At 40.0% G+C, this 27592-nt stretch overlaps 1 protein-coding gene across 2 annotated transcripts in view; it reads right to left on the reverse strand.

Annotated features, from left to right (window-relative positions):
* Nucleotides 1-2668: 2668 nt before the first annotated feature.
* gtf3c2 (general transcription factor IIIC, polypeptide 2, beta) overlaps nt 2669-27592 on the reverse strand; it is a 44100-nt gene continuing 19176 nt past the window's right edge. For both annotated transcript variants that reach the window (XM_036581186.1, XM_036581185.1), the window contains exons 11-19: nt 21046-21077; nt 18669-18798; nt 18380-18524; nt 11137-11298; nt 10892-10979; nt 10646-10765; nt 9439-9600; nt 6074-6181; nt 2669-3450 (exon numbers count right to left, since the gene is read on the reverse strand). In XM_036581186.1, the coding sequence (XP_036437079.1) occupies nt 3229-3450; nt 6074-6181; nt 9439-9600; nt 10646-10765; nt 10892-10979; nt 11137-11298; nt 18380-18524; nt 18669-18798; nt 21046-21077 (1169 nt within the window). In that variant the 3' untranslated portion in view covers nt 2669-3228. The remainder of the gene's footprint in view (nt 3451-6073; nt 6182-9438; nt 9601-10645; nt 10766-10891; nt 10980-11136; nt 11299-18379; nt 18525-18668; nt 18799-21045; nt 21078-27592) is intronic.

Consider the following 27592-nt stretch of genomic DNA (forward strand, 5'->3'; position numbering starts at 1 on the left):
CAATCGGCGACGAACAGTACAAAGATCTATCAGTAGGATTGTTTACTCGAATTAAAAATAATATTTATCATGGAATTTTAATTATGCCATATTATCTTGGTGAATTTATATTGGGGATCGGGTGAAAACATGCGCCGCTGTTTCGCTTTCCATAGGTCCTACCAGGGCGTTTTAGGGCCACTGTTAATAAAAAATTTAAATAGTAGACTTCGAGAATAAAGTCGTAATATTTCGAGAAAAAAGTCGTAATATTTGGATACGTGGATCAGACACAGCAGTGCTGCTGGAGTTTTTAAACACCTCAGTGTCACTGCTGGACTGAGAATAGTCCACCAACCAAAAACATCCAGCCAACAGCGTCCTGTGGGCAGCGTCCTGTGACCACTGATGAAGGACTAGAGGATGACCAACACAAACTGTGCAGCAGCAGATGAGCTATCGTCTCTGACTTTACATCTACAAGGTGGACTGACAAGGTAGGAGTGTCTAATAGAGTGGACAGTGAGTGGACACAGTGTTTAAAAACTCCAGCAGCACTGCTGTGTCTGATCCACTCGTACCAGCGCAACACACACTAACACACCACCACCACATCAGTGTTACTGCAGTGCTGAGAATGATCCACCACCCAAATAGTACCTGCTCTGTGAGGGTCCATGGGGGTCCTGACCACTGAAGAACAGGGTAAAAGGGGGCTAACAAAGTATCAGAGAAACAGATGGACTACAGTCTGTAACTGTAGAACTACAAAGTGCACCTATATAGTAAGTGGACCTGATAAAATGGACAATGAGCGTAGAAACAAGGAAATGGTCATAATGAAGTGGTTGATCGGTGTATATATACACGTGTGATACATCGAACAAAGTGCGTCCCGTAACAGTTCAATACAGAAAACGTCTTTTAGTTGCCAATTACGGGATGATTCCTTATTTTACGGAATGGTTGGTAACCCTAAAGCACAGTCAGAGTTACAGCTTGCCTAACAACATGGCGACGTGGTCTTAATGACAAGTGAATACTATAAATTAGTGAACTGATTTGGAGTGAAGGGCAGTTTTCAGGTTTAAAGGCCTAGCAAACATACAACACTGTCATAACGTGGTCTGCTTTCTCACAACGTGGCTACAAGGTTATGAAGTAACATCACTGTGTGGTATTATGTTTTATACAACAGTTAGTTTCAGCCTCGCGAGCTGATTGGTTGAGAAGCGTCTCTAACTGTGCTGTTATTTCGCCATAACATCACAGCTTTTTCACAAACACTGTATCACTCCGCTGAGACACTAAATTCCCAAACTGTCATCACCACTGAGCAGCTTTTCAGTCGGCAGCTGAGACAGAAGAACAGCTGAACAACCTGGAATCAGCCAGAAATGAACCCAACACCATTCGCCAAACATGGAGTCTGATCTTCAGAGTCTGACCAAATCAGATTGAGCCATAAAACTGCCGCAATATCAAGTTCAGCTCAGTTTTGTCAGTTTTTGCCAGATCAGTATTAATGTTGTTTTGTTCCAGCCAGTCTGTAAAGCATCTTACAGCCCATTTAGTTTGGCGAATGGTGTTGGGTTCATTTCTGGCTGATTCCAGGTTGTTCAGCTGTTCTTCTGTCACAGCTGCCGACTGAAAAGCTGCTCAGTGGTGATGACAGTTTGGGAGTTTAGTGTAAGGAGCTGGAGAACGAACTGCCGGCTGTGCAGCGAGTGGGCGGAGCTCGTTACTCTGACGTAGCAACAAGCTGCTCGTTAAGGAACTATAATTTGGTGAAGGAACTGCAAACATTAAAACATATTAAACGCCGCGTTCACGGCCCAGTTTATTAATTTATTACTTTATTTATTTAACTGTTGTATTAAAGCAGTAGAACACTCGAGGAGTGTGTTATCACCAATAACATCACGGCTGTGATGATCCACGGCGACCAAATCACAGTGATGTTATTTCGTGATAACACACTCCCTCTGTGTTCTACTGCTGAAATAACTGCCTGTTGGCAACGCTGCAAAATTCCATGGAGTTCCTGCACAACATAATGGAACTTATGAAGGATTTTAGGAAGTTGTGACATCATACTGACAATGTTGCCACTACTTTGTCACAACTTCCAAGAATGTTGTCAGATAACTGTCAGAACTTTCTGAGGAATTACATTTCAACATTGCGAGCACCAAAGCAACAGGCTGTCACAACGGAACCGTGTTAGCTGGGTAGATCTCAAGCAGTCTCTGAGTGAAGGCAGAACACCGTCAAAAACTGTTCAAGAAAAGGCGCTAAGAGATCTGTGGTGATGACAGCAGCTCCGAATTGCACCAGAATGATGTCGTGAGCAAACTTTGCCCAACTGTGATGACAAATGTCTTTTTTTGCTATTTTAAAAATACAAAAGAATGCATATTCTGAAGTGGTATTACGTTTCCAAATACCATCAAATACAAATTCTACATGAATTCCTAATTAACACAGTGTGTCTTTCAATTAATTTAATTTGGCAACAATTATGTTGATACCATATAAACACACAATGACATACATATTTAAATGGAATAAATTCAAAGCATTATTTTTTCCCTGTAAAGATATTATTGGCATTCTCTCTCTCTCGTGTCGATTACTCGACTTCTTACAAATGAGAAAGCAGAAAATCAAAGGCAGATAAACGCTTCTGTGCAGTCAAAATATGGGGAATTAACTTTTATATGGAAAATCCATAAGTGACCAATCAAATGGTATATTAAGAGAGAGGATTTATGGCACAGAGAACTATTCCCTATAAACGTTCAGGGCAAAAAGGACTCAATATATACCACTGAAATCTTAATGAGGACACAAACAGGTTTATTTTCCTTCATATAGAAATAAAAAACAGCCCATACTAAATTTTGAGATATGATTATATATATATAAATAAAACCAAAGCTAGAAAGTGTTGATTTTAGAAAAATCCAAATCTGCAGCAGCTGAAAAACGCTCTCGCTCTGACAGCAGTGCTCCTTCTCTGTACACCTCTGTACAACATAGACACTCATAAAAATAAAACATATAAAATACAAAATCATTGAGGTTCCACAGCCGCGTATGAAAATAGCACTAGTCTTTTTTTCAGTCCTTGAAATAAGTTAAGTAATCTTTAAAAAACTGCGAGTCTATGAAACCCCGCCGGAGTAAAATGCTGCTCTTAGGCTCGGTTTTGGTGATCAGGTGAGGTTGCTGGGCCAGTGGCGAATGCTATCGTACTTGCACCGTGTCGGCAGTGCAGTGTCGGACGGCAGTAGCGGTGCTGTCGGGTTCCTGAGAGTGGAACATGGCGCTGAACTGCGCTTGGGCCTCGTGGACGAGCTTGTGCATGAGAGAGCCGCTCAGTCCACGTACGCAGTGGACACGCACCAGGCCCGACTGGCCAGCTGACAGCACCCAGCCATGTGCATCCATGTTGGGGTTGAAGCGCACCTGTGGGAGGAGAGAAATATTAAAGACAACATTCATTATTCCTGAATCCCATGATACTTTGAATAAGTGGTAACTTTGTTATTTTGATACTTTGAGTAAGTGGACAGCGCTTATAACGTGTAAACTGAAAAGAGGTTAAATGCTAAAAAATGGATAAATAAACAATAATGTTATTGTTGGGATGCTTGAATGCTGACGTTTAATCAATCGGTCACCAAAAATCTGAACCTGCATGAGAGAAACGCTTTAGTTTTTACTTTTGTTTATCAAAACAAAACATTGTATGCCATTATATAGCAATGTTTAATGTAGGAATATATAAATTTACTTAAGTTTAACCCTTGTGTGGTGTTGATGTGTGTGTTACTCAGTGGTCTGGTGACCCAACGCATTATTGTTGTTTAAATCAATACAGCCACAACAATTTATGTAAAAATACCAGATGTTTAAAATATCCCAGTGGCCAGCGTAGGGTTCTCATTTAGCAGCTGTAGCCAGTCAGCAGCCTGTCCATGTTGTCCACCCTCACACACACACACACACACACACACACACATATATATATATACACAAACACATACACACACAGACACACACTCACTAACCGCAGGCCACTTTTACTCCCCGCGGGTTCAGCCCAACACCACATGTGTAATATAAATGTGTGGGGGGTGAACAGAGTGAAGACACTGAAAATGGGTTATTTTATATGATCTTCACAGAAAATGAAAAAAGACAAAGAATCTGAGATTGAAATAATAATAAATCACATCATTTTTTATTTTGGTACACACTGAAAATGGGTCCCACAGACCTGAACACCACACAAGGGTTAACCAGAAAAAGCTAGCAAGGTTAGCGTGTGCTATTTTTGATGTCAGCTTTAGTTAAAATACAGACATTTTAAACTTGTACCTGGTCTGCAGGTACATTTATTAGTTTGTAAGCTGCAGTACTGGAGTATCTCCTTAACTCTGTCTTTTAGTACTGGAGCGTTAGCCTGTTAGCCGGCTGGCTTTGTGCCGAGCTGCTCGGTCTACTGTAGTGAAGAATAAACCCATTTATAAACAGAGAATACAGTGTAAACCAGCTGAAGTGACTCTGTTTGCACGACCAGTGATACTCAACTGGCAACTTGTCATCTGGATTTTACAGGCCCTGATTTCAATGATAACAACTAGGCTTTTCAAGGGGTCAATAAACAGCCACACTGTCTTCTACAACACTGTGTGAGGGTCTGTGTGTGAGGGTCTGTGTGTAAGGGTCTTCTTGTTCTAGCCACACTTTAATCTTCACTCAGCTGTAGTGACCAATGCAAACAGCATGTTGTCCCAGAATGTGTCAAAGACTATTATTGGACCAGAACCAGATAACGCACACTATCCAGACACAATGGCCTTCAATCTTCAAATACAGTGGCCATGTGAATAATAAGGTAGATAGCACAAATAATTGTGTCAATCTCCCAGCATTTCAGGTACATTCAATCTCTGATCATCAACTTCAGGACAAAAAAAAAATCAATTCCCAATCAGAGGAATTTTACAGCTCCCAGCCTCCCACCTTTGAATGTCCTTTCCAGATGGCTGCTCTATATTACTAGCTTTAAAACATTTCATTATACAGCACATTACACCACCGAAAGCAGTTTGTACCAGGCAGTAACCTTTAAAGCATTTTTTAGGAGTTCAGGATGTCTAACTCTATCAGATTTGGCCAATGCTGATCTGCTGATCTGCTTCCCTGAACTAATTATTGTTGCAGGAAAAGGAAAAAGAAGTGTGGATTCAAAGACAGCCAATAAAAACAGTGCACCCAGTAATGTAATTTGTGTATTTATATAATGTAAATTGTGATTTCTACAGATTTGTGATATGCGAAATATTGTGATATGACAAACTGCAAAACTACGCATGAAAGAATATAAAAGAATATATGACTTGAACTTCTTACATGTTCTTACAACAGAGAAAAACCCTGTCAGTCCATGGTTGCCTGGCAACAAAATTAATTGTTTATTGTGATTATTATAAATAATATTGGAAATATTTTATTGAAAATGTATATTTCTTGTCATATTTATGTCATCGTTGTTTAATTATAGCAATAAGCCACTCGTGACCATGTGTTACAGTGATTTTACCACAGGAGAGGAGGTAAAGACACCTCACACCTGTTATAAAATCACAGCAATGCAACACCTTGTGGTTTACAGCTTTTTGATATAAAGTTTTTGATATAATTTGAAAATGCCTGTTGTTCTTTACAGTGTGTGTAAATTTCATGATGAATGGACCAAAAGAAACGGCTCAAAATGACTTGGAAAAAAGTCAGGTTCCATTGACTTACATTAAAAGTAAAGTAGGTTTTTTCCTTCTGTAAAGTTGTGATTTTGGAGATACGAGATTTTCTTCCAACAACAGCGATATGTAGAGGAGACACACTGACATTTTACTGATCAAATAACTGAATAAAACAGATTATTGACTTGTTATTCACTCCTAGTTCTTTAGTACCAGACTAAGGTTCTATTATAAATCTGCTGATTTCTGATTGTCACCTCAAAACATATTCACACATTTACAGGACTGTTGTGGTTGAAAAAGGCCAAAACCACACTCACCTTGTAAAGTGCATTCAGTGGCATCTGATCCACAGACAGAATGCCTTTAATCTCAGAGGTGTGCAGCTTCTTCATCAGAGGTTTCTCCTGGTATTTTTTGAAAGACCTCTGTGTGGGAAAGAAATAAGGGTGAGTTGATGCCTTCAGAAAACAAACCCATCACACCAAAATCAACTGGACACACTGCAAAAATTATAATGTTGCAGAATCAACAAACAGTGAGAAAATTGTTTAAACCTATTAGCGCACTGTGCACATATATATATAAATAATGTACACATACTCTTACTCTCACTCACTCACACACACACAGTGACACATTAAATCACTCACAGTTCCTTAGTTCTATTGGCATCATTCATCGTGTAATGAGGGTCACACTGGCCTCTAGACTCAGTGTGAACTGTGTTCACTGGGGACCAAAGAACAGTCCTGGCAGTCTTTTGGTGGGGCTGCATCTCAAGCTCTGAGACTGTGTATATTAATGTGTGTGTGTAACTGACATGTGCAGTGGTCCATGCTTGTGGCGCAGATGATGGTAGAGGGTGGAGAGTAAGACAGGAGGGAACAGATGGAGTGTCGCCACAGTGGGGGAGGGAAACCCATGTGAAAAGTGTTCTTAAATTAATGAAGGGTGCATCACCAACATGAGCCCAGAGACAGAGCAAAGGGCTGTTTCTAGGTCTGAGAGAGAGAGAGAGAGAGAGAGAGAGCGAGAGAGAGCGAGAGAGCGAGAGAGAGAGAGAGAGAGAGAGAGAGAGAGAGAGAGTGTGTGTTTGGGGGGGAAACAGACAGACAGCACTGTCTGTACAGTGTGGGCTCCTGTCCACAGCTGGGTCCTCATCCAGCTGTGCTTTAGAAATGTCTACTAATCAAATCCCCTTTTTGTGTGTTCAGAACTACCATGTGATCGAATACACACCAGTGGACAGTGAACACTAAACAAAAACAAATCAAAACAAACCTGCCTTCCGCTCTCGCTCTCTTCCAACATATGCTCACATGCACATATACAGGGCATATGTGTGTGTGTATGTATATATATATTATATATACACACACACACACACACACCCCCACACCATTCTGGATCATTCTACCAAATTGGTTGAAAACACATTTACTTGTATCTGTGTTGTCATTGTACGTCTTGTTTTCTGTTTAGTATTAAAAAAAGAAAAATGTTGTTCACAAAAAAATTGTTTATTTTTATTAAAATTAACGATTGAACATTCCATTTTGTCACTAAAAATAAAATTACTCCAAAACTTTCCCAAATGTTTCGGTAGAGACAATTTTAGCTAATTTTGAGCATAAATGAAAAACGATAGCCAAGACATGACTTGCAAACACAAAGACAGCTGTACAAACATTAAATCATAATATTTTCATTAAAACAAAAAAAACTGTACTTGACTGCAAAAAGTATGTTTAGATAGTGACAATTCTTAATGTCACACTCTGATATTTTGGCAAACATATTTAAGATATTTATTGATAAGATATTTAGACTCATTACAAATCCAAATCTTTCAACTTCTTTTCATTTCAAGAAATCAAAAATCGTTTTAAAAACAAGCAAATTTTACAAGCTAAAATTTAAGGGTTAGGACCTGAGACAACTAGCTCACCAATAGCAAATAACATATAAACAATTGTTTTATATACATACATACATCATCTAAACCGCTTATCCTTCTGGGTCGCGGTGGGGTGCTGGAGCCTATCCCAGCTGTCATTGGGCAGAAAGCAGGATACACCCTGGACAGGTCGCCAGTCCATCGCAGGGCAGACAGACAGACATACACACTCACACCTAGGGGCAATTCATCATGTCCAATCAGCCTGACTGCATGTCTTTGGACTGTGGGAGGAAACCGGAGTACCCGGAGGAAACCCACGCAGACACGGGGAGAACAGGCAAACTCCACACAGAAACGACCCTGGTCACCCGGCCGGGAATCGAACCCAGGCCCTTCTTGCTGTGAGGCGACAGCGCTACCCACTGCGCCACCGTGCCGCCCTGTTTTATATATATTTACCTTATTACATGATATTTAGTTTAATATCTCAACTAATGCTGTGGGTTTAAACAGATCATAATCCTTGTAAATATCTAAGGTCTGAATGCTTACTTGTTTTTTTTAAATACCTTTTTTTTTTTTTGGTGGAACTGTAGTTTGAACTAATTAGGTACAATGGTCCAAATACTGAGTACACACAGACGTGTGACAAATTAAAGGAAAAACTAGAATAAATGAGTGGAGAAACATAACCAGTGTAGATGTTTTCAGACTTTACTAATTGATACAATTAAGCAGTTAATATCCCATCATGCTCTGTGGCATGTATAAAAATGAGCAGATACAGCTGACCTGGAAAGGGAAAAAGCCACTCTTCACCATAGTGAAGTGCATGTGTGGCCTGAATGCTTGACCCCTACAGTGAGGGGGTTACGGTGGCTCTGTTATGCTGTGGGGGGGCATTTTGCTGGCATGGCTTAGGTCAGGGGTCACAACCCAAAATGTTAAGAAGAGCCATTTTGTCCTTTCAACACAAACCACCTTTGGAGCCACAACATTTAATGTCATTTTACCATCTTTGCTGTGAGTATGTCTCAGTATGTGTTAATGTGCTAGTATAGGATAAAAAACATAATATAAAAGAAAATGCAGACTGACTTTGCTCTGCTTTAAGCTTTGGCTCAGCTACAGCCGCCTTTCTCGCATCTCTGTCAGGAAACTTTTCCGCAAAAGTAGAACGGTTTCTTTTAAAATGTCTTGTACATTTTTTACGAGGCTGAAGTCGCTTCTCATTCACCAGCTCCTTGTTAGAATTTACCTGTTCCATCTTAAATGGTGCCTGAGGTGCTAGAATGTAACGGTGGCACCATTTAAGGTGGAACGGGGCAATTCGAACAAGGAGCTTCAGCTTCACGACTTTTTAGTGTTTGACAGTTTCTTGTTGCAGATTAAACGTATCAGGAAACCAGCTGGAGTGATTATAAGTGCAAATAAGTCCATTCATCTCTAAATTATCGATGTTCGTCTTAAATCTCTCTCTTTGCCGTGTCATTAGCTACTAGCTAGGCGAGACTGTTGTCTGTGTTATGGTGACCAGCAGTCTGCGCTGATCTTCAGGGTTAAAGGGTGAATCAGCAGTTCTACATTAACTCCAGTGTTTAAGACCATTTATTGTTAAACTGTGTTGAACGATCAGCAGAGCTTTATTTTACTGCAAAGGAGGATTATTTTATTTTTATATTCTGCCTGATCGCCTTCATCCTCTGATGAAACATCTCAATCCTGATGGAGAGGCTCTCTTCCAAAACAAAAATTAAAATGCACTAAGATGTTTATACTCACAAGATCCATGTCATGGAAGTGGAGGTAGTATTTTTTTGCGGCTCCTCTGTAGCTCTGCGGCTCCTCCTGGGGGGCATCTCCCACTTCTTCCTCCTCTTCCTCCTGAGGCTGTTTGAGCGACTGGCCAGGCGTGAACTGGACGAGCTCTGTTCTGTACACCGGCTGCAGAGGAAAAGATGTTACAGCAATATTTCTTAAGATCAGTCCTAGGGACGCCATGCGCTGCACAATCTTTACATTTTCCTTGTCAGGTAGCCATCATGTCCTTCATGATTCATGAGCAGAGAAAACACAAATGCGCAGAGCATGGGGTCCCACGACTGAGACTGAATTACATGTTAACATCAACCTTCTGATCATGGTTTTGATCAGTTGTCCTTGGTGCTGGGCGATAAAAAATAACTTGATTTGTATCGTAATTAAGTTTGCCTCAGTGGTGATCAGCTTAGGGCAGGGGTGTCCAATCTTATCCACAGAGGGCTGGTGTGGCTGCAGGTTTTCACTCCAACAAAGCAGAAGCTCACATGACCAGTTGTTTGACTGAGACCAACCGATTAAGCAAGTGGAATCAGGTGTGCTCTAGTTTGGAAGGAAAACCTGCAGCCACACCAGCCCTCTGGAGATAAGATTATACAACCCTGGCTTCGGATGTTAAAGTGTAATGTTTGTCATTTTGTTGTTTAACTTATAGTTAAGCTGACAACATTTAACACACAGGCATGTAATACAGGGGTCGCCACCCAAATGTTAAGAAGTTAACATTTCCGTTATGTTTGATGTTTGTTCAGTTCGTACTGGTAATAGCTGCACTGTCAGTATTGAAATTATGGAGAAATAATACGTTTAGAGGAAAATGTTTTGGAACAAGAGGAGGTTGTTGTTTCCTACACCAATTTCATGCAGTTTTATAGGTGTTGGATGTCGAGTGTTGAATGTCTGCGCTGAGTAAAGGTACAACATGCTAAAAATGTAGATTTCTTTTTCTTTTTATACTTTATGTTCTATAGTGACACATATTTCTGTATACTTAACCAGAAAAACACTTTCATTTAGAATTTCAAAGAGTTTTCAGACTTCAAATGGAGAATTACAAAATGCAAACAATAATGATTATTAATTATCGCTATCAAAAGATTATTTGGTAAAATTTTTGGTATTTAGAATTTTTTGATACGCTAGTAAGAAGTGGGAAGTTATAAGAACATACAAATCTGTGTCTCTTGGTGTTGGCGTAGTTGCAATCTGGATCACACAGCAGAGAAAAGACCAGATCTCCAATGTTGTCTCCCATTACACAAGAGTTTATCCAGTCAGACACAGAGAGGCTCTGAGAAAGAGACCGGAAGAGAAACTTCAAAGATGCAGCCTTGAAACTATTTTATGTTACATAAAAAGCCAATAATTCTAAAAGGCACTGTGCGCAGTATAAATTTAATGTGTACTATATTCTCACCCATACAGTAGCTTTCCTTGTACACACAAAGAAAGGCTTATGACCCAAATAACCTGAGTCCAGGTAATGAAGTCCTTGTTGTCCAAGCCTACAAGAACAGCATAGAGACGTTTTACTAAGACCATTTCAATCAGAATGGTACACAGCAGCACGGCTTCACATGAAAAAGCTGTCTTGTTTAATTTTTAAGTGGGAAAGAAACACTGGAGCAGTAGAAAATACTAGAAAGGGAAGACAATACTCACGTGGTAAAGCAGCACTCCTGGGTTTGAAATATACCTGACCACAAGATAGGCCAGGACACCTCCGTGGGCAGGAAGCGTTTTATTGCCTTCAGGGGAATGCACGTCTTCGTAATATCCCAAAATTTAACCATGCGGTCATCCCCTACCGTCACTAGCAGCTCACTACAGAGGAAAACATTGGAAGAAATAAGCCAGAGTGTAAAAGAACGCTTCCTCCAAAAATCACTATGGTCACGACTATACAGCCACCAAAAAAGGCATGAATGCTTCAGTCTGAGTTACTTCAATGAAAAAGATCTATAAAAGAAAAAGATCAATGAAGACCTTTTACATATTTTATTTAAATGGGCCACATCCTGCATCATATTTTATTATTTATGTGGGATTATGGACCAAAAACTGTCAACTTATTTTGCAATCTGTCTTTATCCCTTATAATTAAATAGGCTGTTGTAGCTACTGTGCTTGTAAGACTGATACATGTAAATGCCAGAAGACACAGCAAAACACTTTTGGAGCGACATTGAAACCAAACACGAGTTAAATATTTTCTGCAGTTATTGGATTAAATGCATGTAAACGCACACACTGAACTATAAATCCTCCAGTGCTGTCATCTAAAAAGTAAACCTACAGCGCTAAGCTAATTTTGGTCCATTCTTTCTCTTATTTTTTGTTGGCATTAGTTGGAATGCACATAACTAGTTTTAAAAGTGTTTACCTTTTTCAAGAGCTTATATAATATGTCAAAATAAATGTGTAATGTTTCAGTGAGGAAAATTCTCTAAGACGTGCCCTTTCAGATACAAAGATAATGTAATGCATTCTGAGCGAAGTGAGGGAAACCCAAGAGCAATAAGAGGTCAATGTGCACAGCAGTACATTTTTTTAAATGTCAGTTTACAAAATATGATGTAAAAAAAAATGCAAAAAGTCCAAATATAAGTAAAAACGTCGAGGAGAGTGCGCTAAAACGATCTAGAAAACAATCTGAGGACATTCTGCCGCTCACTATGAGTCTGATAAGGACTGAAGCAGCATGAACTCCTCATAATTCAATACTTATGAGCAAAATGACGAAGGGAGGACGGCTGGAGTCATTCTTCTTTGTGCCGACCATCATTAGGAGCCATTAAACCTCATTAAAGGTGACATCAGATTGATGTGTGGTGCTCATCTCCACTTCATGTCTGCTGATATGCAGGCTTTCCATTCTGTGCTGTACAATCACTGAACTACAGTGCACAGTGGCAGGAACGATAACTGCTCAGATTCAAATACAGCAAACGCTGACGCTCAGCAGCTGTAAAGAGATGTATTACTCTTATGATACAATATTTCGCTGTTGTCAGAAGAAAACCTCGCATCTCCAAAATGGTAACTTTTACAGGAGAAGGAAAAAACCTAATTTACTTTTAATGTAAATCAATGGAAACAGACATTTTTCCAAGTCATTTTTGGGCCGTTTCGTTTGGTCCGTTGATCATGAAATTCATATACAAGGTAAAGGGCAACAGGAATTTTCAAATTATGTCAAACAAAAAACAACAAAAATAGAGATACGAGGTTTTCTTCCAACAACAGCGACATACAGTATACTACAATATAATAATATATAACGTTTCTGGTTAATATATATAACTGTAAAGGCTTAAAATGACTTATTTTCAATAAATACATAAAAAATCATTTAAATAACAGGAATCAAAGAGCTACATTGAAAGTAAGACGTAACTGACTATTCAGCCAGAGACATTATAAATAAGGCGGACACCAGTTCACTGGTGGAAGAATGAATGGGAAAGATTGTAATGTTCAACATCGAGCCTGTTTATGAGGAAAGTCTTACCCTTCAATAAAAAGAGCCAACTTGCTCCCCTTACTGTGGAGATACGCATAAAAAAGCTTTTGTGTGTTATTGGAGCCAAATACCACAAACTATTTATGCAATTTTTGTCAGATTTTGTCGATGATTTCAAACAGGTTTTATAAATGTTGATGTGGCTTTCGGTTTCAGATTAGTCTCAGCTACAGATTTAAAGGTCTCTGCCAATCAAAGAGAAAGGCATCTGATCTTGATTGAAAGGAAATAGTGCCAGTTGTGAAGATGGCTGAGGAGTGGACAGATCTTCATATAAGGACTCTGATTCAGCACAATAAAACATGCATAATTATGCTATGAAATTGTGGTAGAGGTGTAGCATAAAATTTAAATAAAATTTACCAAAAACAAAAATATTAAATAAGCCAATTGCTGAGTTTTAAGCCTGGTGAATCTGATCTTGACCAATTCTAACTGTGCATCCTTAATGGAAACCATTCCAGTTTATGTCGGTCCGTTTGATATCATCAATATTTTTATAGCTTAAAATCTATCACTGTTTGATTAACAGCACATATTGTATCACAACCCCAGAATACAAAAATAATATTATGCTGTTTAATGTTCCTTAAATACTTCTGTTCACACAAAGAAACAACAAACAAAAAAAGGCAGGAAAATATGCTGCCAACAAGACAAAAGAATCAAAGATGCAAGTGACACGTGAAGTGGACATAGAGGACCTACAAACTACTGACACTGGATTTTTTTTCTCTATTAGCTTCTCCATTTTAAATATGGCCATTAAAAACCAGAATAACGACTAAAATGAAAAGACAAATAGCTGTTGTAAATTTATTTTTATTTTTGTCACAAATGACTCGAGTTTATGTGAAAAATTAAACTGCGAATGTAGGTTTTTAATTTCATTTTCAATTGTGGATATTGTGGCAGGATCTTTGCGCAGATGTTTGGAAAAAGAAATGGCAAAAAGAGGTTTGCATTTATATTTTATTGTTTTAATTATATCTTTTTGGCTGGATTTCCCTCCCATACTATAGTAATACTTGGTCTTCGCTCATCAGCTCCTCTGCAGAAGCAGCTTCTGTTATTCTGTTAAAGATTAAAACCTGCTGATTTTCCACAGGTAAAACTGAACTACACCACCTTCAGTGCTGTCATCTAAAAAGTAAGCCTACAGCGCTAAGCTAATCTTGGTCCATTCTTTCTCCTATTTTGTGGCAGGCTGTTTTACAGTAAGCCGGATCTCCATTTATTAACTCTAACAGATACTTGAATATCAAAATTTGTTGGAATGCACATTATAACCCAGAGGACAGAAATGTTCTAAATGAGATCTCCTCTTGATCTCAGGTTCTTCTCCTGGAGATGGTTAAGTCCAGTTTGAGTGAGACTGAAGCCGTTTTCTCCTGTTTCTGAAATTGCAACTCTCAGTTTCCTGCGTCTGCATTTGATTTTGATCATTTAAACAGTTCTTTTTCTCTGCCACCATAACACTGTGGTATCACTCCCTGAGGACTGTAAACCCGAGGGAGAAGAAATATAAGCCTTAATGTTATACAGGTTGGAGCTATTTGCCCTGCGAGGTCCCAGAGTGTGCCTCTGTGTGTTTGTGTGTATATAAAAAAGAGCAGTGAAGCTCAGAGGGACACAACCCCAAAGGCCAGCTCTCTTAATTAGTTTTATCTGCTCTGTTACCCCTCAGATTCACAGCTGTGGGAGCCGAGATTTCCCTTTACTAGGCCTGTGAATGATGAGTTCATTACACATGCTCTCTCTGGTCCTTAGCGGCTGCTGGCAGCATCCCATAAATACGCAGCTGGGAGGAGCGCGGTCAAGGTGGCGCCACACCGACATTCCAATCACACGGCAAAGCTTTTTTAACGTAAGGGTCAGAGGGCATTACTGGACAAACTGAAGGAAAAATCTGATATAAAGGAGTGGAGACACATGAGTGCAGATGCTGTCAGACAGCTGTACTGCATGATACAACTAAAGGGGAACTCCATCGATTTTTCAAAATTCATTAATCATTTAATGGTTTAGATGTAAAAAAAATCATTCAGAGTGGTTCGGTGTGAAATGCGCCTTTCTAGAGAAACTTACTGAGTCAGAGCTGTTTACCATTGTAGTATTACGAACCAGACGTTATGTCTACACTACAAATATCAGATAACATTTTATCTACTATCCAAAATGACCAGTGAACTTACTTGTGTCTTGTACGTTTTTATAAATCACGCTGATGATGGTAAAACAGTGCTAAATTGAAAATATGGTTTTTTTGGGTACTATTCTTTCCTTACAACGCCCATCTACCCCACTATACTACCTCTCAACCTCTTAGCTTGTAGTTTGTTGCTGAGACCAGCACTTTCCATTCGCCCCGGGTTGCTCTGTGTCGGCGCTGGCGGGTTCAGTCTCTCTCTCTCTTCCTTTTGGCTCTCACTTCTTTAAACCGCTGCAGCTCCTTTGTGTTTTCTGGTTCAAATTAAAATGGATCTACAACATTTTGGAAAAAGACCTTATCGATGTCCTCCGCATTCTCTGCCATCTTCCAAAATACGTAAGAAAACTGTAAAAATAAACTGTAAACAAAAGCTGCTGCTGGCGTCAGCTGTGTTGAACGGCTGCAGCTACAGGCTAATAACAACAAAAGCGGTTTTGAGAGGAAACACAGAACTAACCCTGAAATAAAGTAAAAACACGAGGCCAAAACTTTATAACAAAATGTCTCAGGTATCAAGCCATGCATTCATAACCATTTGGTGTAGTAACTTAATGGGATGTAGCGTTCATAGCCTTTAAACGCGCCGGACGTCTGGTTCCTAGCACTATAATGGTGAACAATTTTGACTCTTTGAATTTCTTTGGAAACGTACATTTCAAACCACTCTGAATGATTTCACATCTAAACTATAGAATTATTATGTGCTTTTGCAAAATCGGTGGTTTCTTAAAGCTACCCTTTAAGAAATGAACAGCCAACAAGGTTTGGTTTGATTTAAATAAACCCTGGTTTTGCTTGATTGCTAGGCTAGCGTGGTTCTTCAGAATCATTAAGAACTCCGTCAGGTGAACACTGGAGCGTACCAAATAAGCGAGTTGAGACCCCATGAGCAGATCAGCCTCTGTCCGTGTCTAAACGAACTCTGGTACAGTTTGTTTGAAATATGAACACAATACAGAGACATAAAGCTGACAAACTCCGCCCCGATAAGAGCACGATTCAGAGAATTCATTGGACACTCTGCAGAGATATTTCTTCCGCACCTCCAAAGTTCAGTCTTAAAAGTTAGTTTCATTTTCTGCTTCTCACAATTGAAGTAATTCCAAACACATTTTATGATGTTGATGTTGATATTCTTCTTTTCTGTCTATTTTCTTTTCTGCTTCTTGACAGCTGCACATCCTTTCAGAGCCTTAGTGCTAAGATGTCTTCTCACAGTGGAAGGATGGACAGAAACACCTGTGGTTTTTTTTTTTAGATCTGAAGCCAGAGTGGAGATAGATTTTCTCTGAATGATCAATGTACTGTTTTATTCGATGGTGAGAATTTTGGTCCAAGTGGATTATATGTTATCTAATCTCCTCAGAAATATCTCCTACAAATGAAAACTGTACTGGCAGCATTGACTGAAAACTAAATAAATGAAAGAGTGCTCTCTGACTTTTTCTTCAGGCTTCTTGGTGTAATATGTACATAAAACATGGACAGTAATTTGCAGAGTGGCACCTCAAGCTTAATATCTTCAAGATTAAATTGTTGTAAAGTTGAACAGTGTACAGAGCACAGTATGTGAGCCATGTGTGCCTGAAGGCAAGGTCACATCAACACACCCTCTGCCCGTCTCGGAGCATCTGCAGTGGAAGAGAAGTTGACAGCTGATTGGCTCTTGCTCACCTCCTATCCTGCCTGCCTTCACAGCCTGACACACACTCAATATCTTCATCGTTCCCACTGTTCTGTACAGACGCGTGTGTGTGAATGTAAGTGTGTGTGAGTATTAGTATGAACGTACACAGATGTGCATACCTGCAGGTTTGTTATCAAGCAGAGCTTAAAGGTACCCATAAAAAAAGAAATGCAGGGGAAAGAGAGGGCAGTGAAAGACCATTAGCATTCTAGACCAGAACTAAGGTTCTGGTAACTTGGGCACAAGGAATGTAATAGAGTGCTACGCTTGAATGTGCTCTAGTGTTGGCTGTACAGGCTGGGATGAAACAACATTTTCTAATTTGCTCTTGGTCTGTTCACTGGAGTCAGTCGGCCTGCAAGAAACACTCACTTCAGCACAAGGTCACTAACATTCAACGTCAAGCTCTACTGCGGAGTGTACTGATGACAAAACATGGCTATATGAACTGTGAGGGATTCAGTGAGTGAGCTTTAGTGTTCAAGGAACACCATTACTAGATATTAGTGATGAGAAATAACATCAAGAGGCTTGAGAACTGTTTCTGGATCCAAATTACTCCAAGGTAGGCTTTGTTCACACAGCAGGTAAAAGTGGCCCAAATCCGATCTTTGTCATCATATGTGACCCAGATGTGTTCATATGAGCAGAATATGAACATTTGCTTACATATGTGGTACTGAAATCCAATACGTATCCGAAATGCAGCGGTGTGACTTTGACTGAACAGCCAGATTGAAATTCATGTGACTTTTACCGCTTTCGCTGCTGAGACTCAAACATTCGGCTGATGTTTCTGTACTAAAATTATTAGAGACTCAACCAAAACCCTCCGTGTTTGAAGGATTTCTAAAGAAATGTCCGAACGCGGCTGCAGGAGAACGAGGCTGCAGCGTCAAAGAACAGTTAAAAGTCTGAAAGCAGAGTTTAAAGAATCCGAGGACGTGAACCAAAGAAGTGACCGCGCCCTTTTTACAGCTGGAACACATTCTGGGTGACGAGCCCAGCTGTCAGTCAGTGAAGCTTCATGATGGCTCCTGTGATGCTGGTGAAGATGAAGCTGATCCTCCGGGAGTGACTGGCGTTCGTTGGCGGTCGTGATTGTTTACCTCTGGATGAGCCGTGAAGCAGCGTGACGCTCTGTTCTTTTGAGCATGCGGGTCAGTTTAGGAGCTGATCTGTTCAGGCTGATGATACAGATCACATTTAAAAGATAATCTGAACAGACAAACGAAACAATCAGTTTTGGGTCACTTTTACCTGCTGTGTGAACGTAGCCATAGAGACAAGATCAAGTCAAAATGATGTTGAGTCCCAGACAAGAGCAAGTCTGGTCTCAAGTCTGGTCAACACTAACGTATATGCATGTGTCCCAAAGTGATCTGCGGCCAGAGTTAAAAGGAACAAAGCCAAGTCTCTGAATGTCTCTCTCATGTTAGGTAAGACTGTTCCACATTCAGATAAAAACATCACGGACTCCTACCTTGAGGCCCTGCACCAGGTGAGGGAGCGAACAGTGTTGTCATGAGCGAGGAAACAGTGATAAGGGAAGAGACAGAGAGATCTGTCTGGAGACCGGACTCTCTGCAAGGATGACTTGGTGCTCAAATCCCACAAAGCCACTGTACCTGCAGAGAAGGTGTAAAAATAAGTAAAAATAAGTTAACAAGAATAAACAAATGAGGTCGTTAGTTGTGGTTGTTAATTGTGAAGCTAATGTGTCCCTTAGTTTGACTACACCATTAAACTGGGAAAAGTGGAAGACAGATTACCATCATAGAAGCCACCAGCCAATATGTTATGTGGCTTGACAGGGAGCCAATCGAGGGCAAAGCACTGCCCACTCCGCCCGTTGTGATCCGCCTGGCTGGAGCCGAGCTCAACAGTCATGATGCGCCGCACCTGCACAGAAACACGAACAGCAGACGCTGTAGAATTCATGTTGGCTACGTTCATTTTTTTCTATATTAATTTTCCTACCAACAACTCTGAACTGTGAAGTGTTCATCAACCAGCTGGAAAATTACTTTATTTTAAGCATATTTGGGAGAAGCGTTTGGACCTTCGTGGTTATTTAAGCTGGTTTAAACGTTTAACTGTTTTAAACAGCCCCAACTGAATATTATATGAATTTTTACACAGGCTTAGGCTTTGTTCACACAGCAGGTGAAAGTGGCCCAAATTCAATCTTTTTCTTCATATGTGACACAGATGTGTGTCTGTGTGTCAGTATGAACAGATAAACACACTGAATCTGACATTTTCAATTACAATTTGAGACGCTTTCATATGTGGTATGAAATCTGATTGGTATCCGATCTGCGGCAGTGCGACTCAGTCTGATCAGCCAGATTGGAATTCATGTTTTTGTCATGAATTGGAATTCACTTTTATGTCAATCCTTTCATTCAGCATAATTTCGCGCTGCTGAGACTCAAACATTTAGGCTGATGTTTCTGTACAAACAAAATTATTAGAGACTCATTAAAACCCTCCGTTTTTGGAGGGATTTCTAAAGAAATGTCCGAACGCGGCCGCAGGAGAACGAGGCTGCAGCGTCAAAGAACAGTTAAAAGTCTGAAAGCAAAGTTTAAAGAATCCGAGGACGCGAACCAAAGAAGTGACCGCGCCCTTTTTACGGCTCAAACACATTCTGGGTGATGAGCCCAGCTGTCAGTCAGTGAAGCTTCATGATGGCTCCTGTGGTGCTGGTGAAGATGAAGCTGATCCTCCGGGAGCGACTGGCGTTCGTTGGCGGTCGTGATTGTTTACCTCTGGATGAGCCGTGAAGCAGCGTGACGCTCTGTTCTTTTGAGCATGTGGGTCAGTTTAGGAGCTGATCTGTTCAGACTGATGACCCATACAGATCACATTTAAAAGATAATCTGAACAGCCAAACAAAAAAATCAGATTTGGTGTGAAAATCAGATATGGACCACTTTTTTACACCTGCTGTGTGAACATAGCCTTAGTGACCCAGTCAGATGCTCACTGTGCTCTGGAAGAGCTGAAGAATAAATAATAATACAATAATAATGAGTTTATGCTTAATTCTCTGCACTAAACACTGCTCACTTACTGATGTTGATAAATAATTCGTTTTGAATAATTTGTTTGGTGGCTAGGGCCTTTTGAAAAGTTTGTCACTCTGAATCTTACCTGACAGAATTTATGAATTTATTTTATCCAAAGCACAACCACAATGTAGAAAATGTACAAAATAACAGAATTTTTTTGTTAAAACAGGGACGAGTAAAACGCGAGCGTGCCGCTGTTACGCTTTGAGTCAGGATGCCACCAACATAACTGCTTAAATGTTAGCATGTCAGGACGAAACACGGCAAATGCCTTCTGCTTCACCAGCCATGCCATGGTGCCTCTGGTTGAAACTGGTGTTATAAACAGATACAGCATATTCAAAACCCCTTCAACAAAAGGAGTTATTTAGCAGGTTAGCGCAATCTGGAAGTACAGCATATTCACAACATTATAAAATGTTAGTGCAGCATTGGTTTGAGCCTCCTGACAATTACTGACAGTTTTTTTATGTATTGCAATTGTCAATCAAATGAATTTAAATGTCCATAAACACAGACCAAATGGCTTAACTCATAACATCAATTGGGGGAAATACAGGGGGATGTTTACGATTTAATTACATCAATTATTAGGCACACATAGCTAAAGTAAAAGTATCTATGATTAAACTTTAGCTGATTTATTATTTTAACAAGTAGTGATTTATAAACTGTAAACAAGCGATTTATTAAACATACAGCAAAACTACCAAACCACACCAAAAACTATCAAACCACAGTCTTTGGTATATTACACACAATATCACAAGCTTAGTGGGGACTTCGCTACTCAACTTATGTTTTAATTCTATATTTCACAATATTAGCGTATAATCCAAGACTTCATCTTGTGCACTGATTCATTGATTTACATTACTATTAAAACCCTGTGAACTGGTGAAAACAAGCTTGGGATGTATGTTTTCTCTTCATAAACGCAGCTTTTTTAAAAGAGCATAATTAACAAGGCGATCAAGTGAGCAATCAAAAAAAACAGATGCAACTACAGTGAGATGCACAGACTATGATCTCATTGTGGAGATGGTCTCTTCTTGAATGGTTATTGACTTACCCGGTATATCAGCGGTGCTTGGCTGGCCTCCCCTATTAGAAAACAAATCAATAGCTATTATCAATCCTGAGCATTTATTGATAAAAGATTATAATTCAATGCATTTATCATGAGAAGCAATTAAAGACAGAAGACCCCAATAACGACCCCTATCAAGCTGATGTTAAACATGAACATATGCAATCAAAACTAAGGTCACGATGCTGGCTTGGCCTCATATTCGTATTATTTACTCATGTGAAACCCAGTCTGGATTCAAACTACTGTAAGTAGAAGGATGCTGGGAGTTTGGTGCTGCAGGAGAGAAGATACTAGAGTCTGAAAACCCAGCAGTCAGACCGACCCTGCCTGCAGCCAGAGCGATATAGAGCATCACAAAGACCCCTACAGTGGCCACCGCCTCCAGATTGAAGGTGCCATTAAGGAAGCTGAGCCAGACAAGACTGAACAGTGTGTCTGGCTCTGTCTGCTGTGGGTTACAGATAGAAGAGAAGAGCCACACACTCCTTCACCCTGAGCTACACTCTGAAAAATATAAGTGCCAAAACGTGGAGCGACACCACAGAAGAACTATATTTGGTTCCCTAAAGAACTTCTGACGGATGTTTATTAGACAATCATGTTTTTGCACCATCTAATTTAATCACACCAACCTTTTTTTTATACTGATCCGAGAGCTGTGTCACTTCAGAAAGACCAACATCACGCTTTGAGAAGTGCGCGCTGGCTGTACTTTAGCGTAAATTATGTAATTATTGGCTGTAAATCTAATAGACTGATTATAATAATTACAATAATTTTCCCATTTATCAGTGAATATATTGGCCACCATTAATTGTAGACTCCTATCAAATTTGCTGCACCACATCTGAAAATTAAGATTAATTTAGTGACAGTTTACCGTTCGCAGGTTCAGCTCTCAATGCCAGCCCTGCTTTGCATTTTAAAGGGTTAATTTCCCGTCAAAAAGAATCATATACAAATACACAAATTCAGAATTTTAGAAAGTAAATGAATAATCAGATTCAGAAAATCTGTAATTTTAACAAAAATATATGTAACATAAAATTATGCTACAAATAAATTTAAATGTGTGTGTGATGACAAACAGTTGTATGCAGAAGTTTTGGTACCCCTGGTCAAATTAAGTTTCTTTTTTTTCAAAGTGAAAATAAGACTGGACTTTTTTTTTTTTTTGCATAATTGCTGTTGATTTACTGAACTTAACATATTGGAACAAATCATCAACATATGGCCTGTGCAAATATTATTCCACATTTTATATTTTTTCTAATACATGAAACTTAATTAACAGGAACAGCGCACTAAAATGTGCATTGTGATCGTATGAAAGGCATTCGTTTGTCTCACTTTATGAGTTTACAGATTACAGGTTCGCAAGAGAACATTTCAATAGAAGGTTTGTTAAAGAATAAATTGTACAGACGAGACATGAAAGTAAACAACCTTTTTAACGTTTAAATAACCTCCATAACATGACATAATATATTTGGAGTACAGATTTTTCCTAGAACCATAGGTACAAGCCAAGAACTCTTTAGGAATTTTTATTTTTAAAAGTGCATCATCCTATTGAACCACAGTTTGAGGTGCAGAAATGCGTGAAATTACAATGAGCCAGAAAACACTGAGGGTTGGATACAAACATTTCTCAATTTCTTTGTTTTCCTCCTGTTACGTGGGCTTCTGCTGATAAGCCTTTTTCCTATCTGCAGCACCTACTAAGCAAAAGAATGAAGAGGAAATGAACTTCCCAGCTAAAGACTTGATTAATTAGCCTGTATTCATCCCCAGAATACAAAACAGCATAAACACACAACAGAGCGGAGTCTATGGGGGTGACTTAGAGAGTGTGTGTGTGATGAAAAGGACTCTGGGTCAGAGGACTACACCACGGTGAAGGGTTGATCAGGTCGATGAAGCACGACACCTTTCATCCCCCTCGTACAGGCGACGTGGCAGTCCGGCTCCGAAGCCCTTCCCCTGGTCTGAGTAAGCCTTTTCTGAGTGACAGCCCCAGGGGAAGCGCCATCAGCTACAAAGCTGAAATTCATGGCTTCAAACACTAACAACTGCGTAGCGATGCATCTTTTTTGTCATTTCAATTATAGATCCTTGTCTGATGGAAAACAAGCCAGTAAATAATCTCCACTGAAAGGGAGGAGGAGCCAGCATCCCATTCGCTTCCTTTTCACAGGGCAGACAATCACACTCACACTCCAGACAAAAAAACCCTAATTACCTTCCTCAATCTCTCCAGCACGACCAGTGCAGTACGCTGTGTGTGCATGAGAGACCATCCTATTCCAGTACAAAACCTTCTCAGTACAAAAAGAAAACTAAATCAAATTTTAGCATGAACCAGTATGTAATTTCCTGGCTAATAACAACTACCAACAATTATCACCTTGTTGTGGCCAATAAAAATAACTCAGGGTTGAATAATAACCAAAATTTAGCATGTACCAATACATCATTTCCTGGCTGATAACAATTACCAATAATTAACCCCTTAAAATCCCAGGGTTATTACATGATAAGGCTTATTATTTAGTAATTACAGGGACTACGGTGCAAACCAGCTGAGCTGTTCTTAGGTTACAGAAGTGTGTAATAAACTTGGGCCCTGGCCATTTAAGGGGTTAACACAGGATTCAACAGTAACACCTGCTGGTGTTGAGTCACAGGGCACTTTCAACAGTGAACAATGTACCTGACGTTGCCTCATTCACTGTTCAGTTCACACCTCAGTTCTACACAGTTCCACACCAGTCACATCACCAAACACACTGGCTGCCTTTCAGCTGCAGTTCAACCAACAGAAACACTTAACGTCAGCACAGCAGCTCAGAAACTGAGCCCAAGTCTTAATAAACTTCCAGCAATGCCGTTTGCTGCTGGAGTTTTAAACACCTCAGTGTCGCTGCTGGACTGAGAATCATCCACCAACCAAAAATATCCAGCCAACAGCGTCCTGTGGGCAGCGTCCTGTGACCACTGATGAAGGACTAGAGGATGACCAACACAAACTGTGCAGCAGCAGATGAGCTATCGTCTCTGACTTTACATCTACAAGGTGGACTGACAAGGTAGGAGTGTTTAATAGAGTGGACATTGAGTGGACACAGTGTTTAAAAACTCCAGCAGCACTGCTGTGTCTGATCCACTCACACCAGCGCAACACACACTAACACACCACCACCACCACCAGGGGGTCCTGACCACTGAAGAACAGGGTAAAAGGGGGCTAACAAAGTATCAGAGAAACAGATGGACTACAGTCTGTAACTGTAGAACTACAAAGTGCACCTATACAGTAAGTGGAGCTGATAAAATGGACAATGAACGTAGAAACAAGGAGGTGGTCAGAATGTTATGCCTGATCGGTGTTTGTAGGTTGTAAACTCAAAGCTGAGGTTACAACCGTCAAACATGCAAATTTAAAAATATGATGATTTTGCAATTTATAAAACTGATGATCTTCTCTTTTCTATCTGATGTAAAATTAACTGTTTTTTAACGAGTGGCTGCCAATTACAACACTCACACACACTATGAGGATGTACAGACACTATAATCACAAAGGAGGGCTATAAGCTGCAGTCGAGTGCTCAGGTCCATCCATTGTGCACTGAGGGAGGTACTAGGCTATGGGGTTGGATGTTACCTCCCCTGAGGAGAGTGAGTTCTTTTAGCGAGAAACAATTGGCTGGGTCACTGAACCAGGCCAGAGGGGGGAGAGAGGGAGAGAAATAGCTTGGCGCCCATCACAGACTCAGTGTTTGAAGATGTTCAGCTGGTAAACTGTGAAAGGCAATTTCTGCTGTAATCACAGGAGGATCTGAGACAGCAGCCATTACGATTTGAGGGCAGACACAAAGCAAATTAAATGCGTTTTGTGCTCTTCAGTAAGTGGAGAGAGTCATAATACAACTTCTGGACAACCACCCACTGCCAGATCCACGATCAGTATCATACATATGGACTAGCGATGCATCGATACCATTTTTCAGAACGAGTACAAGGAGATATTTTTAGTACTTGCCGATACAGAGTTTCATAACATAAAGAATTACCTACTTAGAATTAAGCTGTTATTATTGTGAATGAGTGTAATGTACCTTAACAGTTAAATCCATAAAATATATGATTTTAAATGAAGTGCATTAGCTAGCTATGCTACATTAGTGGTGCTGGACCGAGTAGCGCTGCAGTGGAGAAGAGCAGGTTTTTTCCCCCATCTTAGTAAAGAGCTTCGGTACAGCTGTAAGTAAAGTATGTTTCATAGTTTTGATCCTCATCTGTTTCTTTCAGCAACAGTATCTGTAGCACAGTGATGGTAGGAAGCACATCCGAGACTAAAGCATCTGAGGAGCTCCTGATTAGAGTTTTACATCTTGTTTTATTTGGCTGAGCTGTAGCTGAAGGTGCTCTAAAGTCAGACATTCACTGTGTGATCTAAGAAATCTTGTTCTTTGGTGACTCACACTGCACGTTTGAACAGACCATTGTGTACAGACAGTGATTGTGTTAGTGTGTCTTTAAAAACGGGCTAGAGAATTTTTAGAAGTGACGAGCTACAGAAGAAAACATAGGACCATTTTTTGTTTACACACTAGAACTGCCACACTTTTCCATAAATCCATAAAGTGTGACCGGCTTTCACATTACTGCAGCAACAGCAGGCATGGCTGGTTTGAATGTTGCCAGGTTTACTTAGGCTAAAAGGAGAAGGAATGAAGGTTTTTTTTATTAATAACACAGATGATCTCTGTCGTGGAGTACTCGACTCTGCTTGATGTGATTAGTGGTGTTTCACATACATATACATGACAACTGATGACAGAAATGACAACTTTACAGGAGAAGGAAAAACGTCCTTTACTTGTAATGTAAGTCAATGGAACCAGACTTTTTCCCAAGTCATTTTGGGCCGTTTCTTTTAGTCCATTCATCATGAAATTTACAAACAATGTAAAGGGTAACAGGCATTTCCAAATTACGTCAAAAACTGAAAAACGACAAAAATGGATGTGTGTTTTTTTGCAATGACTTGAAGAATACTTTAAGAAACCTGTGTGTTAGCCAATATTTAAGTACTATGTGAACCTAAAATTTGGGCTAGAACTCACAGAAACCTGAATAATATTCTGACAATACAACACCAAAGTGCTCCATAATAACCAAAGGAATCAAAACCAAAATATTTACCTAAAATAATGCCAAGAAAATTGGCCACAACAAGGTTTCATACCTCTTATGGCTGCTAATGAACTGCTGGCTCCAAAAGGCGAAAAAGGATTTCAATTTCCCCCAGTTAATCTCTCAGTTCCAACTCCCACTCATCACATTCTTAACTAACAAGTTCAGCCTCAGCAGAGCTCTTTAAACAGAGTAGTCGTGACATTTGCGTGATTCCCTTCGAGCCTTAGGACACTAATTAAATGGCTTTTACGGCTTCCAACAGGATCAATGCTCTGACAACAGAAACTGAGAGAAAGGAGAAAAAGGGGCTGATGGCACTGAAAAATGGAGATGGTTAGTTAATGAATGTGTGCCAACAGAGGCTTATCTGCAGGAGCAGACTGGCTTGAGGACAGAAATGGAGTCCAAGGAGTAAATCATACATGGTCCCAGAGGGACCAGCAGGACGGGCCACAGGGCCAAGGGAACAATTCAGAGACATCGGCAAATGTGGATGCAAAGCCTGTTCGTCTTACTGAAGCATGTGGTCAGGAATGTGAAGGCAGACGACATCCAAGCTGCAGAGCGTTGAGGTTAATGTTGTTGTTATTAATGATACTGAAATGCTGTCGTTGTTTATTAAGTGCTGGACTATGCAGAGGAAAATATATTTACTTCTGGATGCAATTTTACACCAGATTTAAGACATATAGGAACCGTTTGGTCCTAAAAAATAACTCATATCAACCTGAATAATAGGTTAACATTTCAACCTTATTTACAAAAATGTGCTCTATAATGTCTGAAGGAATCCAAAGTAGATGCCAGCGGGCGTTTTTCAGGCTGCTGCTGCTGCAGAGGATATTTGGTTGAATATGATGGATAGCATGGCTCGATTCCCGATTAATCAAATTCATTTATCACGTTAACCCAAGGCTAATAGATGTTTTACAGTGAGCAAACTGGGTGCTTTGTAAAAAGAGTCCAATCAGGAAAACCCCGAACCCCCCCCAACACCCCCCCAAACACGCAAACATAACTGGCTTCCATTGTCCCCTTTGGGCTGGATTCATCTATAACTGTCACCAAAGTATTTGTGGTTCATCCATGAGCTACAACGCTCAACATCCATTCTCACACAGCACCCCAACTTCTATCAAACGGCCAGGGGTCAATGCAGTACTGACACTTTAAGTCACGACCCATCATTATGAGCTATTCATACCGAATACGAAACGCTGAGCCATAAAAATGAGTGATAGGTCAGTCTAACTGACAGATACACTGAAATATAATCAATGCCTGGCTGCAGATATAAAATTCAGGACAGATTAGACAGGAC

The sequence above is a fragment of the Colossoma macropomum genome, unplaced genomic scaffold, assembly GCF_904425465.1.
Source record: "Colossoma macropomum unplaced genomic scaffold, Colossoma_macropomum, whole genome shotgun sequence".
In the NCBI taxonomy this organism is placed as follows: domain Eukaryota; kingdom Metazoa; phylum Chordata; class Actinopteri; order Characiformes; family Serrasalmidae; genus Colossoma; species Colossoma macropomum.